The 18,729-nt window shown below is 38.8% G+C and overlaps 1 protein-coding gene across 1 annotated transcript in view; it reads right to left on the bottom strand.

Moving 5' to 3' along the window:
- The window catches only part of sdk2a (sidekick cell adhesion molecule 2a), a 405,582-nt gene that overhangs the window by 96,692 nt on the left and 290,161 nt on the right, over positions 1-18,729 (bottom strand). Inside the window, exons 7-14 of the mRNA XM_062036709.1 lie at positions 16,461-16,572; positions 14,327-14,517; positions 12,542-12,625; positions 12,228-12,422; positions 11,991-12,107; positions 11,751-11,918; positions 8,185-8,287; positions 4,739-4,915 (exon numbers count right to left, since the gene is read on the bottom strand). Coding sequence (XP_061892693.1) covers positions 4,739-4,915; positions 8,185-8,287; positions 11,751-11,918; positions 11,991-12,107; positions 12,228-12,422; positions 12,542-12,625; positions 14,327-14,517; positions 16,461-16,572 — 1,147 coding nt within the window. The remainder of the gene's footprint in view (positions 1-4,738; positions 4,916-8,184; positions 8,288-11,750; positions 11,919-11,990; positions 12,108-12,227; positions 12,423-12,541; positions 12,626-14,326; positions 14,518-16,460; positions 16,573-18,729) is intronic.

Below are 18,729 nucleotides of genomic sequence, written 5' to 3'. Positions count from 1 at the left end.
AGGCTAATTGGGAACAGGTGGGCGCCATGGTTGGGTATAAAAGCAGCTTCCATGGAATGTTCAGTCATTCACAAACAAGGATGGGGCGAGGGTCACCACTTTGTGAACAAATGTGTAAGCAAATTGTCGAAAAGTTTAAGAACAACATTTCTCAACAAGCTATTGCAAGGAATTTGCGGATTTCACCATCTACGGTCTGTAATATCATCAAAAGGTTCAGAATCTGGAGAAATCACTGGACGTAAGCGATGATATTACGAACCTTCGATCCGTCAGGCGGTACTGCATCAAAAAGCGACATAAGTGTGTAAAGGATATCACCACATGGGCTCCGGAACACTTCAGAAAACCACGGTCAGTAACAACAGCTGGTCGCTAAATCTGTAAGTGCAAGTTAAAACTCTACTATGCAAAGCGAAAGCCATTTATCAACAACACCCAGAAACGCTGCCGGCTTCGCTGGGCCCGAGCTCATAAGATGGACTGATGCAAAGTGTAAAGGTGTTCTGTGGTCTGACGAGTCCACATTTCAAATTGTTTTTGGAAACTGTGGACGTTGTGTCCTCAGGAACAAAGAGGAAAAGAACCATCCGGCGCAAAGTTGAAAAGCCAGCATCTGTGATGGTATGGGGGTGTATTAGTGCCCAAGGCATGGGTAACTTACACATCTGTGAAGGCACCATTAATGCTGAAAGGTACATACAGGTTTTGGAGCAACATATGTTGCCATCCAAGCAACGTTATCATGGACGCCCCTGCTTATTTCAGCAAGACAATGCCAAGCCACGTGTTACAACAATGTGGCTGCATAGTAAATGAGTGTGGGTGCTAAACTGGCCTGCCTGTAGTCCAGACCTGTCTCCCATTGAAAATGTGTGGCGCATTATGAAGCCTAAAATACCACAACCGGAGACCCCCGGACTGTTGAACAACTTAAGCTGTACATCAAGCAAGAATGGGAAAGAATTCCATCTGAAAAGCTTCAAAAATTGGTCTCCTCAGTTCCCAAACGTTTACTGAGTGTTGTTAAAAGGAAAGGCCATGTAACACAGTGGTAAAAATGCCCCTGTGCCAACTTTTGTGCAATGTGTTGCTGCCATTAAATTAAGTTAATGATTATTTGCAAAAAAAAATACTTTTCTCAGTTCGAACATTAAATATCTTCTCTTTGCGGTCTATTCAATTGAATATAAGTTGAAAAGGATTTGCAAATCATTGTATTCTGTTTTTATTTACGAATTACACAACGTGCCAACTTCACTGGATTTGGGTTTTGTACGCCAAGATTGCCCAAAAAATGTTGCCTTCAAGGACCGAAGTGAAAATGTGCCAATGGTGTGCAAACGAGTGAGGAAATGAGCCTCATACCTCCATATGTAAATATAAGGTAGAAGTGATTCCCACACAAACAGTGTGCCTGATTCAGTTAACGTGCAACCCTACATCTTTTATGTACATTTTCAACCTCAAAACACCCAAAAAAGTCATTTTTGGCCGATGTTCGCCATTTCCAGATGTTGTTCTGTAACCATTTCCTCCACGATAGTTCATCTGATAGCTTTCAAACTTTACCCAGACAGATTAGAAATATGGAGGATGCCCAATTTTGAAGCGTTTAGGTTTTCATTATAGGATGTGGGTGAAGCATGGCGACCAAGATTATCCTTTTCCGAATTGCTTCAAAATGTCACAACTTTACCGTAGAGCAGGGGTTCTTAAATTCAAACGTAATTAGTTAGCCTTTGATTTTATTTTTTTTTTTTAATAGATTTTACAAATAAAAAAAATGTCAGCTAAGAATTTGACCATAACATTTATGATGTTTTTACACCAAATTACTCCAAATTGATAAACTGTACCACTGTTGTTTTTACAATAACATTCTGGTGACTGAGCTGCCAAATTTTAAACGTAAATTATATGGCCATTTTTTTTTACAGTGCATTATAATATTTAAAAACAGTACTTTCATGTTTACTGCAAAATTCTGGTGACTGAGTTGCTACTTTGCTACTTTTTTTTTTTTTTTTTTAACCGTAAAATCTAAATTCCCTGTTTTTACAGTGCATTATTGTAAAACTGGAAAAATGGTACCACTGATGATTTCACGGTAAATTTCTGGCAACTGAGCTGCCAGATTTTTTAAGTAAAGTCTACTGCTTCTTTTTTATACAATGTAGCCTTGCAGAAATGCCTTCTTGAAAGAGGTCAGTATGAATATGTATTACAATTGGTGGCCACCAATAGGCATCACTTGATAGACATTGGTGTTGATAATGTGGAGAATGCATATATTTTTTAAAGTGTTCTTTCTTTATCCATAATCATGTTTAAAGCAGCTAATATTTTCCTATGTGTACACTTTGTTTTGTTTACCTTATGATCATTAGTAAACTTTGGTTTTCACTTTAAAGGCTGGAATGTCTACCGGGAGTCTAATGTACTCCCTTTTTGTGGGGGAGGCCTTATCGGTTTAAAACAGGGGTCGGCAACCCAAAATGTTGAAAGATATGGGACCAAAAATACAAAAACAAATTTGTCTGGAGCCGCAAAAAATTAAAAGCCATATTATATACAGATAGTGTGTCATGAGATATAAATTGAATTAAGAGGACTTAAAGGAAACTAAATGGCCTCAAATATAGCTACAAATGAGGCATAATGATGCGATATGTACATATAGCTAGCCTAAATAGCATGTTAGCATCGATTAGCTTGCAGTCATGCAGTGACCAAATATGTCTGATTAGCACTCCACACAAGTCAATAACATCAACAAAACTCACCTTTGTGCATTCATGCACAACGTTAAAAGTGTGGTGGACAAAATGAGACAGAAAAAGTGGCATAAAACACGTCCTAGAAAGTCGGAGAAAGTTATATATGTAAACAAACTAAGGTGAGTTCAAGGACCGCCAAAATTCGTAGGACAAAACGGCGCTCGCCAAATACTCGAATCAGTGAAGCATGTTTAATATAAACAGTGTGCTTTATAACAATTAGGGATCCCTAATTGTTATAAAGCACAGAAACCATACTAAAACCAAAAATATATTTTTTTCCCCCTCATCTTTTTCCATTTTTCATACATTTTGGAAAAAGCTCCAGAGAGCCACTAGGGCGGCACTAAAGAGCTGCATGCGGCTCTAGAGCCGCGGGTTGCCCACCCCCGGTTTAGAACAAAAAGGCTGTATTTCTTTCTGGGCGGGAGGGGCTGTTTTCGTGCTACATAAGCTGACTATTTTTGTCTTGATTTTAGACCGCTTCTTGCCGCTGCTATTATCACATTGTAAGGGCCGGTCTCCTAAAGCTTTAGGAAAAGTTGGTAATATTGCTGTTCTGTCTTGGTGGTCCTTCTTACTCAACATATTTGTCATCCGAAAGAACTTGGGATTGACCAGTGGGTTTTATTTTCCTGAGAGGAAGACTGGTCGAACGCAACAATACCCTTACTTATGCCAAAAAAAAGAAAAAAAAAAACCTATAATGCAATAATTGAAAACTGACAAAAAGTGTGCAAGTGGACGTAATGTTGTGACCAAGTGAATCTATGTAATGCTTATGAAGTTTATTTTTTCGAACGTGTCCGTAAAAATATAGCAATGAAGACATTGAGATATATATTTAAAAAGTGTACATTTTTTAAAGGTAATGTATGATACTTTTAAGGGTGGGCCCTGGTTTCATTTGCAATCTGGGAACGCCTCTAGAATCGAACATCTCGCAGATACACTAAAAAGTGACCGTGGAGCAAAATTTACACCAAAGCATAGCCAATACATATGATTGCATTCATGTTTTAAAAGTAGAAATCATCAGAATTTTTTTTTTTAAAAGCCAATAATAAGGAGATTTCATTTTCTAAAAATAAAATCATAATTCAGCCTGTTCCAAGTATTAGTGTTGCATTTGTCTGCATGGTTGCACTTTCCACAAAAACAAATGATATATTATATTTCATTATATTTGTATTTTACACACACTATTTGTATGTTATTTGAATTTTTTTTTAGAATTTTACAAGATTTAAGTGGGAATATTCTAAAAAAAAAAAAAAAGATGCATAGTTATAACGTTACGAGGAAATATTGCAGTGTTACAAGTCCGAATACAAGTAATAAAATATACTAAGTATAAAACATATCTAAGACAAAAAGCCTTAATATAAGGAAAAGTCATACATAATACAAATTAAAATGGATTAGATTGATATAGATATATTGATGGTGGTGAGCTACATTTGTAGCCACATTTTTTGCATTATTTGCCGACCACCACCTGACATTTAATCACATTTATTCGGCATTGGGAGCAAGGTGACTGAAGTGTCTTGCCCAAGGACACAACGGCAGTGACTAGGATGGCAGAAGCTGGATTTGTATTTCAGTAGGAACACTCAAAGTTCCTGGATGGCCCCTTTACCATCTGAGCCATGCCAAGGGCTTTAGAGGTGCAATAAATGACTCCCCATTACCTGCATTGGTAGCCACCTCTTGCTAGCAGTTTTTCCATATTTAGAACACACAGAAAAAAGAAAGAATGTAGGCTGGAGATATGAAACCTATTGGTTTTGTTAAAGTGCTCCAAGTGCTTCTATGTAAAGACGATGTTTGAACACATCTCTACTATTAGATTGTGGAAGTGTAGCTATTGATGTGGTTGGCGTTTGACGGATGAGCGAGCGGTAACGGCGACAACATCCATCCATCACGCGAGCATAGAGAGACTACTTTCAGACCTGACTCTGAGGTGGGCGCTGCGGGAGTCGTTGCCACCCACTGAGGTCACCCTGCAGGTGTATGTCCCGATGTCTCCGGACCACGTCTGGGAGATGTGAAGCGTCCCCTCGGGATCCAGCCGGAGGCGGGGCGACGCGTTCACGTCAATCGCGGTGCCACTCTTCTCCCACACGTAGCTGGAGAGAAGAAAATATGCATGTCATTGTCGCAGAGTATATGGAACGGCACATGTGTCAATACAGTGCAGCACCCTGCCTTTCACCTTTCTGGCCAAATACACCATATTGCCAAAAGTATTTGGCCAGCTGCCTTGACTCACATGTGAACTTGAAGTGCCATCCCATTCCTAACCCATAGGGTTCAATATGATGTCGGTCCACCTTTTGCAGCTATGACCATACTTGCCAACCCACCCGAATTTCAGTGCCCCTCCTGAAAATCTCCCGGGGCAACCATTCTTCCGAATTTCTCCCGATTTCCACCCAGACAACAATATTGGGGGCGTGCCTTAAAGCATACTTGCCAACCTTGAGACCTCCGATATCGGGAGGTGTGTGGGGGCGTGGTTGGGGTGTGTGGGGGCGTGGTCGGGCGTGGTTAAGAGGAGAGTATATTTACAGCTAGAATTCACCAACTCAAGTATTTCATATATATATATATATATATATATGAAATACTTGACTTTCAGTGAATTCTAGCTATATATACACTACCGTTCAAAAGTTTGGGGTCACCCAAACAATTTTGTGGAATAGCCTTCATTTCTAAGAACAAGAATAGACTGTCGAGTTTCAGATGAAAGTTCTCTTCTTCTGGCCATTTTGAGCGTTTATTTGACCCCACAAATGTGATGCTCCAGAAACTCAATCTGCTCAAAGGAAGGTCAGTTTTGTAGCTTCTGTAACGAGCTAAACTGTTTTCAAATGTGTGAACATGATTGCACAAGGGTTTTCTAATAATCAATTAGCCTTCTGAGCCAATGAGCAAACACATTGTACCATTAGAACACTGGAGTGATAGTTGCTGGAAATGGGCCTCTATACACCTATGTAGATATTGCACCAAAAACCAGACATTTGCAGCTAGAATAGTCATTTACCACATTAGCAATGTATAGAGTGTATTTCTTTAAAGTTAAGACTAGTTTAAAGTTATCTTCATTAAAAAGTACAGTGCTTTTCCTTCAAAAATAAGGACATTTCAATGTGACCCCAAACTTTTGAACGGTAGTGTATATATATATATATATATATATATATATATATATATATATATATATATATATATATATATATATATATATATATATATATATATATATATATATATATCTATATATATATATATATATATTTTATTATACATATAAATAAAATAAATACTTGAATTTCAGTGTTCTGGAGGCTATCCAGTAGAGGGCAGCATTGTCCTGTTTAACTTCTCCGTTCATGAATGAGTATATTATTTCGGCCACCCTGTTCAATGGAGAAGTCTGTTCTACATAATGTACAGGCAACATACATACCCCTTCCCCTTCGAACTGTTCTGGATGAACTGAAATTCTTGTTTCCATTCGTTTTGGAACTTGCAAGCGTATTTCTTCATCTTGCTCGTCGACGGCGTCGCCATGTCTGTAAGTTCCTCGTTCTTCTGCTTCGTCTCCTTGTTGTGTGCGCAGTTGTGCACTCTATTCTCTAAAAGCCCTAGATGTTATGACGTCATTGGAAAGGCAAGCTGTTTATATTGTGGGAAAGCGGACGTGAGAACAGGCTGTCCCCACTCAGGTCCGCATTGAGCTGGAGGGGGCGTGGCCTCCAGCTCCGGCTGAATACCGGGAGTTTGTCGGGAGAACATTTCTGCCGGGAGGTTATCGGGAGAGGCGCTGAATACCGGGAGTCTCCCGCTAAAAACGGGAGGGTTAAAGGCACTGCCTTTGGCGTCCTCTACAACCTGTCGTCACGTCCGCTTTTCCTCCATACAAACAGCGTGCCGGCCCAGTCACATACTATATGCGGCTTTTACACACACATAAGTGAATGCAAGGCATACTTGATCAACAGCCATACAGGTCACACCGAGGGTGGCCGTATAAACAACTTTAACACTGTTACAAATATGCGCCACACTGTGAACCCACACCAAACACGAATGACAAACACATTCCGGGAGAACGTTTGCACCGTAACACAACATAAACACAACAGAACAAATACCCGGAACCCCTTGCAGCACTAACTCTTCCGGGAAGCTACATTATACACCCCCCGCTACCACCAAACCCCACCCCAACTCAACCCCCCCCAACCGCCAGTGAGCTACGGTGTGTAGTGAAGCATGTTTGGCTTTACCTCGTCCGGCAGGGATGATACTTGTAAGAAACGTACTTTATTTGTCGCCATGGAGGCGAGGATTAGTGATTTAGAAGTAGCCATGTCTTAAAGCACCTCTTCCTGAGGGCGTTTCAGTGTTATAGCTTCACCTTTATCGTTAGTTTTTAAGCCAAAATGCGTCCGTTCTACCTTTTCTGTCCACACACTGTGTCTGCTTGTAAGTACTCTGTGATTGTGCGCTGCCGAACATGCTCGTCTGCTCGTAAAAAGCAGCAATGACGCGACGTGAGGACCGGTACTTTTCAGAGGCGGTAGAGTACCGAATTTGATTCATTAGTATCGCGGTACTATACAACCCTACTACACACTGATGATGGATGTGTCGTTACAACCCGACTATCGCACATGTATGGAAAACCTCAAATTAATGACTCCACCGCCCCCCCCCCCGCCCCCCCATCCCCTGCAGTCTTCAACCCCTGTCACGGCCCCAGGCGTGCACGCAGGAGCGGGAGATGCAGTGATTAATTGTGACTGTTGGGGCTCTCCAGCTAATCTCCTCGCCGTTGCGTTTAATTAAAGGCGCCGTCTGAAGTTATTACTCTGTTTACATATTCCACTGTTTACCCCGCCATCCGATCAATGCCACAGGCCCACAGGTGACAGGCGCTCTAATCACTGGGCTCGGTAGACAACATTTCACCCGCCTGTGAGACGCACACACGCACACACGCACACACACACACACACACACACACACACACACACACACACACACACACACACACACACACACACACACACACACACACACACACACACACACACACACACACACACACACACACACACACACACACACACACACACACTCTTTATCATACGCAACGCTGTCTATCTGACTGTAAGACTTGCATCCCAGAGGAGGTCATCAGAGGGTGGATCAACGCTGATGAGATTTGTTGCAGATTTCACAAACTCATTAAAAAGCAGCTGTGATAGCGACGCTTGTTTTTATGTGCCGACTCAAGAGTCACACGCGAAAAAATAAATAGATAAATAAATAAATATGCAGGAGTCTGAGGAAACTTTTTTTTGGCAAGAGCGGCGTTTACCTGATGGTGACGCTGGGGTCGTGGGTCACCCCGCAGGTCATGACCGCCTTGGTGCCCTTGATGACGCTTTGATCCTGCGGCGCCTTGGTGATGCGGGTGCGAGCTGCAGACACGTAAATGACAAGTTGGAGCAGCATGTGATTAAATTGGAATAGAGCTTTTTAATAATCTAATACATGGAGGAATGTTCCAATGACTGGTGGCTGTTTACATGGACGTACTCTGGGAATTGCAGAGAAACCAGGAATCCCAATGAGGTTATAAAAAAATAAATAAAGGAATTGAAATACATCAGCCGGGGCATCGCCGTCTGAAGTTGAATAGATCTTGCCATTTTTGCTTTGGAAGGCATGTCCTACACTGCAAAAAGTCAGTGTTCAAAAACAAGAAAAAATAAAATACAAAAATGAGGGGTATTTTGTTTGAACTAAGCACAATTATCTGCCAATAGAACAAGAACATTTGGCTTGTCAAGACTTTCCAAAACAAGTCAAATTAGCTAACCTCAATGAACCCAAAAATACCTTAAAATAAGTATATTCTCACTAATAACAAATGCACTTTTCTTGGTAGAAAAAAAATTGAGACCTTTTTGCTCAATATGTTGAAAAATATTCTTAAATGATACTAGTGCCATTATCGTGACATAATGATATGCGCTCGGCATTACATTTCTTGAAACCAGCAAACTAAAAAAATATTTATTGTTCTTAATGGGAAGGCAACCGCTTGTTACTCTCGTGGTCTCCTAGCCGCTCAGGCAAATCATATTGTCTAAAAATGCATTTTTCCATCGATAACATGACATCATCGCGCCAAGTGCGTGCTCTTTCAGTCAATTAGTGCGCATATATACAGCCCGGCCCCCGGCCAAAAATTTTTTAATTGTAATTTTGAGGAATTTATCTGAATGTGCATGAACTATTTCTGTTCAAAATTGTTTGAAATGTCACATTTTAAATGTTTGAATATTAACTGTCAGTTTACTGTACTGTGCCAACTGTACTACTATATGAGTACGTATTTTCTAGTGTTTCATTGAAAATAAAACAACAAAGTCCATTTAAATGTTGCAAATAGACTTTTTAACTGTAACTAACTAACTAACTGGAACAATTACATAACCTCCTGGCTGAGGTAATGAAGTTGTGACAGCATGGCAAAAAAGACAAAAGGTATAATATGAAACAATACACATATTTTAACAGTGGTGTGCCGTCAGGGCCAGCAAGTCCTTCTCTGCTGGCCTAAAATAACCAGAAATCAGGATCATAATTAAAGATACAATTTTTTTTTTAAATTTACTTTCCCTAAATATCTAAAAGTATTCATATTCTCTTCACGTCATATTATGCTCCTTCCAGTGCTGTTTTTAGTTTTAGTTTGTATCTAATCAGAATTCAGCTAGCTTATGTTGCCATGGTGTACCAAATCTGTCAGACGCCTTCAGAATCAACAATGCAGGCGTCTATGCACTGTAAGTGAACAGGGACATACAGTTGATAGACAGTTGCGATAGCCAATCAGATCACGAGTGGTTGTCAGTAAGGCCTTCTAGCTGGCCTCACGTTGAACGTGACGTTTACGCGTCCTGTGATTGGATACTCATCGGTACTGTTAGCGGATGAATTTGAGAACACATACAGTTGATAGACAGTTGCGATAGCCACTCAGATCGCAAGTTGTTGACAGTAGCTGTTCTGTTACAACTAAACATTGTAAACTCTTGTTGTTAAAGTGTGTCATGATTGTCATTTAACCAACATTGTTACATGTGTATTTGTCGCCATCATGTGGTCAGGGCAGTTAATACATCTTTGAGAAGTGTGTACTTTGAATCAAACTTTAAGTTAAAGTTAAAAGTTAAAGTACCAATGATTGTCACACACACAACAGGTGTGGCAAAATTATTCTCTGCATTTGACCCATCACCCTTGATCACCCCCTGCACTGCAAAAACTGAAATCTAAGTAAGATTAAATATCTCAAATAAGGGTGATATTTGCTTTTTTTCTATCTGATAAGATAATTCTTCTCACTAACCAGATTTTATGTTAGAGTGTTTTACTTGTTTTAGGGGTTTTGGTCCTAAATGATCTCAGTAAGATATTACAGCTTGTTGCTGAGATGTTATGACCTATATTGAGTAAAACATGCTTGAAACTAGCACATCCACTGTTGCAAAGCTGGGTCATCAACACTCACAAGTATAAAACTGCTTTTTTAAAGTAATAATTTCTTATTTCAAGAATGAAAAAAAAAACATGTGACATTTCTTTTTTTTTTTTTTAATAATGTCCTGCCCAGCTTCTCGGGCAAATCATATAGTAGATGTAGATGCCCATATCGGCTGTTCAGATTTACTTTACAAAAGAGAAGTGTAGGATACTTCTCTTGTTGCCTTACTTGTATTTTGACTTTATTAAATGTATTTATATTATCATTTGGTGCAGCCGGGCCGGAGCAGGAGGGGATAGAAAGAGAGAAAAAGGAAGACAGAGGGAGGAATTGTGGGGACAAGAGGGGGATTAGACAGAGAGACAAAAACAACAACAGCAAACACAACAACAACAACAACAACAACAGAGCAACATCAGCAAATACGACATGTACAAATATGATGGTAAAAGTAATAGCAAATAAGCAGTTAGCGAAAATAAAAAAATAATACAGAAATGACAAAACATGTGACATTTCAAACAATTTTGAACAGAAATAGTTTGTGCAAATTCAGATAAATTCTTTAAAATTACAAATTAAAAAAATGTGCCTTGTTGCCTTTCCATTAAGAACAATACATTTGTTTTTAGTTTTAAGAAATGTAATGCCGAGCACATATCATGTCAAGATAATGGCACTGGCATTTACTTAATTTAAGAATATTTTTCAACATATTGAGCATTTTTTTTTATACCAATAAAAGTGCACTTGTTATTAGTGAGATTATACTTATTTTAAGGTACTTCTGGGTTCATTGAAATTAGCTAATTTTACTTGTTTTGGAAAGTCTTGACAAGCCAAATTTTCTTCTTCCATTGGCAGATAATTTTGCTTAGTTCAAGTAAAATACCCCTAATTTTTGTATGTTTTTTTCTTGTTTTTGAACACTGACTTTTTGCAGTGTGGGAGGTGAGGGGAGCAGTGAGCAGCAGCGGTGGCTGCGCCCGGCAATCCTTTTTGGTGATTTAACCCCCAATTCCAACCCTTGATGCTTTTATAGACCGCAAGTTGCATGAGCCAAGCAGAGAAATTGACGGTATATGTTTTAATTGCTGATGCGTTTTAATTGATTTTTTAAATGCACCAGAAAATAACTTGTTTTGTACACTGTTGATGTGTTTCAATGCACGGTAGGGCGTAAATGTGTTCCTGTATAGTATTTCTCCAGCAATGGTCATGGGGTGACATAAATGATGGTATTTTGAGAGGTAATCATTGAAGTCGGAGATCACTGAAGGCCTAGGTGGGAAACGCCACTGCATTTTATTCACATATCATCTAACGTGAATAAAGTTGTTATATTATGATAAAGAACACAGCTATGAAAAAAAGGTGTGTTTTCTCACCCCACACCACAAGGTCTGCAGACGCTTCATCGATGCCTCGAGAGTTGCTGGCCATGCAGGTGTAGGTGCCGGCGTCGGAGAGGTGCGACGGACTGATGAGCAAGCTGCCCGACTCCAGCAGGGTGAACCTGGGCAACTGGACCGAGCCGCTGGCCAGGACACGTTCACCTGCGAGACGGGGATGGATAAGTAAAACCGAAACATCGAGAAAAAAGTCCATCATTTCGAGTCATTTTGCACCTTTTTGCCAGGTGATGGCTGGGCGCGGGGCTCCGGAGGTCTCGCAGTGCATGATGATTGACATGCTGTCAATCACGGCGCTGTCAGCGGGGCCGGCGGTGATGTTGGGAGCGATGCCTGAGAGGACGCACAATCAGGCAGAGGACAGGTGATGATGACGGCGCATTTAATAGACTGCACAACAAGACCGGGTGATTTAAGATGGAGAGATTTAAGTAGCCCTTTGAGGGGACGCACTGGTGACAGCAAGGTAGGTGTTGGTCTGGATCTCCCCGGCGAGATTGCGAGCGAAGCACTGGAACATTCCCGTGTCATCGGGCAGAAGGCCATTGATTTGCAGGCTGCCTCCCACCAGAACTTTGTACCTGGGGATCTTCACCGGGCTGATGGGCACAGCATCCTTGTACCACACAATGTCTGGCTGAGGTGTGCCTGCATACACACACACACACACAAACACACACACATGCACACAAAAGTCACTTTCAATCTTTTTGTCCCTCCTTTCTCTCACACAGCAGGCGAGGAAAAACAAAAAAAAGAGCACTGACCTCGAGCCTGACAAGGGATGTCCACCACCTTCTCCATCTCAGCTGTGATGTGACTCGGTGGCTCTTTCACAAACAGAGGATATTCTGGTAGGGGGGCGGAAAAAAGCAAGCGGTGAGATAGCAACACCTTTAAAAAATAGAATGGCAATTAGAATACTACCTTTAGAAAAATGAATAGTATCATATTGCACAACCCAAAACCAGTGAAGTTGGCACGTTGTGTAATTCGTAAATGAAAACAGAATACAATGATTTGCAAATCCTTTTCAACTTATATTCAATTGAATGGACTGCAAAGACAAGATATTTAATGTTCGAACTGAGAAACTTCATTTTTTTTGGCAAATAATCATCAACTTATAATTTAATGGCAGCGACCTTGCTGAAATAAGCAGGGGCGGCCATGATAACGTTGCTTGAATGGCAACATATGTTGCTCCAAAACCTTTATGTACCTTTCAGCATTAATGGTACCTTCACAGGTGTGTAAGTTACCCATGCCTTGGGCACTAATACACCCCCATACCATCAAAGATGCTGGATTTGAACTTTGCGCCTACAGCAGTCTGGATGGTTCTTTTCCTCTTTGTTCGAGTTTCCAAAAACAATTTGAAATGTGGACTTGTCAGACCACAGAACACTTTTCCAATTTGCATCAGTCCATCTTAGATGAGCTCGGGCCCAGCGAAGCCGGCGGCGTTTCTGGGTGTTGTTGATAAATGGCTTTCGCTTTGCATAGTAGAGTTTTACTTGCACTTACAGATGTAAAAAATGTTATGTAAGAGTATTTTGACAACATTTTTTTACACAACAACCAAAAATAATGCAATATAACAAGCTTAAAGCTAAATCTATTCAATTTAAAATAAAAAAAAGTTGCAATATTGTGAGGGAAAAAGTTATCATTTTATAAGATCTATGTAAGAAATGTATGACAAAGTTTTTGACGAGAAAACATTTAATTTTACAAGAGTAAAATATATTATAAAAATAGTCATTTTTACAAGAATTATGTAAGAACATTATGAGAAAAAAGTTTTAATTTTACAAGATTAAATACAATTATATAATAATAAAAATATATATATGTATTTTATACATTTATACTGTATAAATAATACATATATACATCTATCCATCCATTTCCTACACAGGGCCATTATACAGTATATACATATAATTACAAAATATATATGTATTTTATACATTTATACTGTATAAATAATACATATGTACATCTATCCATCCATTTTCTACACAGGGCTATTATACAGTATATACATATATTTACAAAATAAATATATATTTTATACACACACATATACATATATATATATATATATATATATATATATATATATATATATATATATATATATATATATATATATATATATATATATATATATATATATATATATATATATATATATACATATATTATAAATATATTATAATTATTTTTATTTTTTTCTGCAAGTTTGAAAAATGTCACTTTACAAGAATTATGTCGGAATATTGCGAGAAAAAAGTTTTAATTTTAAAATAAAATAAAAACATTTATTAAAGTGGTAATATGAAAATAAATAGTCACACAACCACAATGAAAAATAGCATTTTTTTTAAAGAATGTTATCAATAAAAAAAGAAACCTTTGTGAGATAAAAAAAAAAAAACTCATTATATTACTACCAATCAGGTGAAACATTCCAAATAGTATCGTGCAAAGTTTGCTAAAGAGTCAAGTAAATGTATGAAATAATGTCAACATCGTCTTATATTCACCTAGCACTTGCAGGAAAGCCCCGGCGGTGACCGACGGCACGCTGCTGCTGCGAAGCGACGCCTCACACTGGTAGTAACCGCTGTCGCCGACCTTTGGCTGACTGATGACCAATCTACGGCCGAAATCTCTGATACCCGTGTTGACCACGGCGCCATCTTTCCTCCAAGTGATGCTCATCTTGACGAGCGGCCTGCCAGAAAAAGTCAGGAAAAAGTTACATTTTAAACTTTTTTTTTCAGATTCCCATTCAGTTGCAAGGTTAGGGAGCATTGAGAGAGCCAAGTGATACATCCGTCATCCTGATTACGTCTTTTAAAGCAGGGTAGTAGTCAGCATTCAGGACGTATGAGGCAGGACAGGAAGCCTTGAATCAAAGGAGGACAAAAAGCAACACTAGAGATGGACATATTTATTTTTTGTTGTTAAATTATAAAACCCAAAACCAGGGAAGTTGGCACGTTGTGTAATTCGGAAATAAAAACAGAATACAATGATTTGCAAATCCTTTTCAAACTATATTCAATTGAATAGACTGCCAAGACAAGATATTTAATGGTCGAACTGAGAAACAATTTTTTTTGGAAAATAATCATTAACTTAGAATTTAATGGTAGCAACACATTGCAAAAAAGTTGGCACAGGGGCATTTTTACCACTGTGTTACATGGCCTTTCCTTTTAACAACACTCAGTAAACGTTTGGGAACTGAGGCGACCAATTTTTGAAGCTTTTCAGGTGGAATTCTTTCCCATTCTTGCTTGATGTACAGCATAAGTTGTTCAACAGTCCGGGGGTCTCTGTTGTGGTATTTTAGGCTTCATAATGCGCCACACATTTTCAATGGGAGACAGGTCTGGACTACAGGCAGGTCAGTCTAGTACCCGCACTCTTTTACTATGAAACCACGCTGTTGTGACACGTGGCTTGGCATTGTCTTTGAAATAAGCAGGGGCGTCCATGATAACGTTGCTTGGATGGCAACATATGCTGCTCCAAAACCTGTATGTACCTTTCAAAATTAATGGTGCCTTCCTAGGTTACCCATGCCTTGGGCACTAATACACCACCATACCATCACAGATGCTGGCTTTACAACTTTGCGCCTATAACAGTCCGGATGGTTCTATTCCTCTTCGGTCTGGAGGACACAACATCCACAGTTTCCAAAAACAATTTGAAATGTGGACTCGTCACACCACAGAACACTTTTCCACTTTGCATCAGTCCATCTTAGAGGAGCTCGGGCCCAGTGATGCCGGCTGCATTTTTGGGTGTTGTTGATAAATGGCTTTCGCTTTGCATAGTAGAGTTTTAACTTGCGACAAACTGTAGTTACTGACAGTGGTTTTCTGAAGTGTTCCTGAGCGCATGTGGTGATGTCCTTTACACACCGATGTCGCTTTTTGATGCAGTACCGCCTGAGGGATCAAAGGTCCGTAATATCATCGCTCACGTGCAGCGATTTCTCCAGATTCTCTGAACCTTTTGATGATGGTGAAATCTTCAAATTCCTTGCAATAGCTAGGTTGAGAAATGTTGTTCTTAAACTGTCGGACAATTTGCTCACGCATTTGTTCCCAAAGTGGTGACCCTCGCCCCGTCCTTGTTTGTGACTGACTGAGCATTTCATGGAAGCTGCTTTTATACCCAATCATGGCACCCACCTGTTCCCAATTAGCCTGTTCACCTGTGGGATGTTCCAAATAAGCGTTTGATGAGCATTCCTCAATTTTCTCCATCTTTTTTGCCACTTCTGCCAGCTTTTTTGAAACATGTTGCAGGCATCAAATTCCAAATGCAAAAATTAGCAACATTTTCCAGTTCGAACGTTAAATATCTTGTCTTTCAATTGAATATAAGTTGAAAATGATTTTATTTACCATTTACACAACATGCCAACTTAATTGGTTTTGGGTTTTGTACTTGAATTACTATATTTTTAAGGTGTTGAACTTTATTTCGGGCACCTTGTTTTTTTTAGGCCTGCGGCATGTTCTAGAAATACAATTAAAAACAAAAAGAGGACGATTTGGACCACACTAAAAAGAAAATCATAAATGTACCTGCTGAGCATATTTTCACCTTTTTGGGTGTTTTGAAAAAAAAAAAAAAAAAAAAAGTCTTTGCAGCTACCTGGCGTTGGCGATGCACTCCAAGATGGCCTCGTTCCTCCCCATAGTCACGCTGGTGTTCTTTGGGGGGATGATTATGAAGGGGGCGATGGGGTCTGCAGGTCCTCCCACATCTACCACACACACACACACACACACACGCAGGTAAAAATCCACAGAGCATATTCATGCGTCAGCCGTGCACCAGTGAGCATGACTACAAACATGCAGCCTGACATTTAGTCGCTATTCCCAGCAGCTATTAACAACCCCTGTCTTTGCTTTGGAGTCTTTTTTTCTCTCCTCCTACTCCTCCTCGTCCTCGTTGTCGTGCTCGCAGCATTTCCTGAGCGCAGTGTTAGGCCAGGTGTTAAAAGCCATTATGTAGCATAATTGAGACAAACACAGGAGGCGATTAAATGCAGCACCATCACTCAGCGCATTCAGCGAGCCTCCGACCGACCATCGATTCACTGCCCTCAATCAGTGATCTCTCTTCCAATCTCATCTCATTTTCCAGAACCTCCCCAGAGTACCAGCCAGCACGGCCCTCAACGCGCCGCCTCTGAGGGACCGCGGGCGTGTGCACGTGTGTCAAGTTTGGCGCGCAGGGGCACATTTTAGGTTAAAAGGTAGCATAAGCTTTTAAAAAATTGTTTTTTTTAACATTCTTACTGTTATTTCTCCTTACTTTTTTTGGATATAGAGAAGGGGTGTCCAAAATGCTGCCTGGGGGTACATTTGCGGTCGGCAGCTAATTTTTTAAAGGCCCGCGGCACGTTCTAAAAATACTATAATTGAATACTAATATAATAATAATAATATAATTATAATAATATAATATATATAATACTAAACAAAAAACAACAACTAATAAAAGGGAAATAAATAAGAATGCAGGTGAAATGTAATGAAAAAAAGTTGCAATGTTGATTCTAGTAACGCAAAGATACCTTGCAGGCTGTTTCTTTCTTTGAAGCTGTCATCGTTTTAAAAAAAAGAACCGAAATCAGGGTTTTTATGAATTATCAACCTATTCAAGGCTCCAATTGCTTCGCATCAAAAATTCCACTTAAAATTTTTTGAGGGATAAACATTACATTTTTAATGTGTTTGCCATATAAAAATGTTTTCTTTGACAAAAAAGGCATAAAAAAAAAAAAAAAAAAGTGAAAAAATTATTTAAAAAAAATTCCAATTGACAGATAATTCTGAAGTTGATCCAGAGACTTAAGCATTGAAAGTAAAATCAGTTTTTACCTTGAAAATCAGCTTTTACCTTGAAAATCAGCTTTTACCTTGAAAGTCAGTTTTTGCCTTGAAAATCAGCTTTTACCTTGAAAATCAGCTTTTACCTTGAAAATCAGTTTTTGCCTTGAAAATCAGCTTGTACCTTGAAAATCAGCTTGTACCATGAAATTCAGTTTTTACCTTGAAAATCTGTTTTTACTTTGAAAATCAGCTTTTACCTTGAAAATCAGCTTTTACCTTGAAAATCAGTTTTTACCTTCAAAATCAGCTTTTGCCTTGAAAATCAGCTTTTGCTTTGAAAATCAGCTTTTACCTTGAAAATTTAGTTTTTACCTTGAAAATCAGTTGCTGCCTTGAAAATCAGCTTTTAACTTTGAAAATCAGCTTTTACCTTGAAAATCAGTTTTTACCTTGAAAATCAGCTTTTACCTTGAAAATCAGTTTTTACCTTGAAAATCAGCTTTTACCTTAAATCAGTTTTTGCCTTAAAAATCAGCTTTTACCTTGAAAATCAGTTTTTGCTTTGAAAATCAGTTTTTACCTTGAAAATCAGTTTTTGCCTTGGAAATCAGTTTTTACCTTGAAAATCAGTTTTTATCTTGAAAATCAGTTTTTATCTTGAAAATCAGTTTTTACCTTGAAAATCAGTTTTTATCTTGAAAATCAGTTTTTATCTTGAAAATCAGTTTTTACCTTGAAAATCAGCTTTTCAAGAAAAAAACAAAACAAAACAAATAAGAAAAACCTGACTTATTTTTAACCCTTTTACAAGTGTGGCAATTTTAGTAGGATTTTTTTTAAACCTATCATTGCTCAAAAAATCATAATGAATTAGAATCAATGTATTTATGAATTACTCAACTATTTAGGGGCTCAATTTAGTATTCTACTTTGAAGATTTTGGTGTAAAAATATTGCCTATTTTGGGTTTTTGACATAAAAAAAACAGGATTTTGACCAAAAGGGATAAAACATTGAGAGAAAAAAAAGACTATATCAAAGAATGGACTCGTAGTTGATCTGGAGAAGTAAGTGTTGAA

This window comes from Entelurus aequoreus, linkage group LG25, assembly GCF_033978785.1.
Source record: "Entelurus aequoreus isolate RoL-2023_Sb linkage group LG25, RoL_Eaeq_v1.1, whole genome shotgun sequence".
In the NCBI taxonomy this organism is placed as follows: domain Eukaryota; kingdom Metazoa; phylum Chordata; class Actinopteri; order Syngnathiformes; family Syngnathidae; genus Entelurus; species Entelurus aequoreus.
The sequence above is the reverse complement of the archived record's forward strand: the minus strand, read 5'-3'. Positions and strand labels throughout refer to the sequence as shown.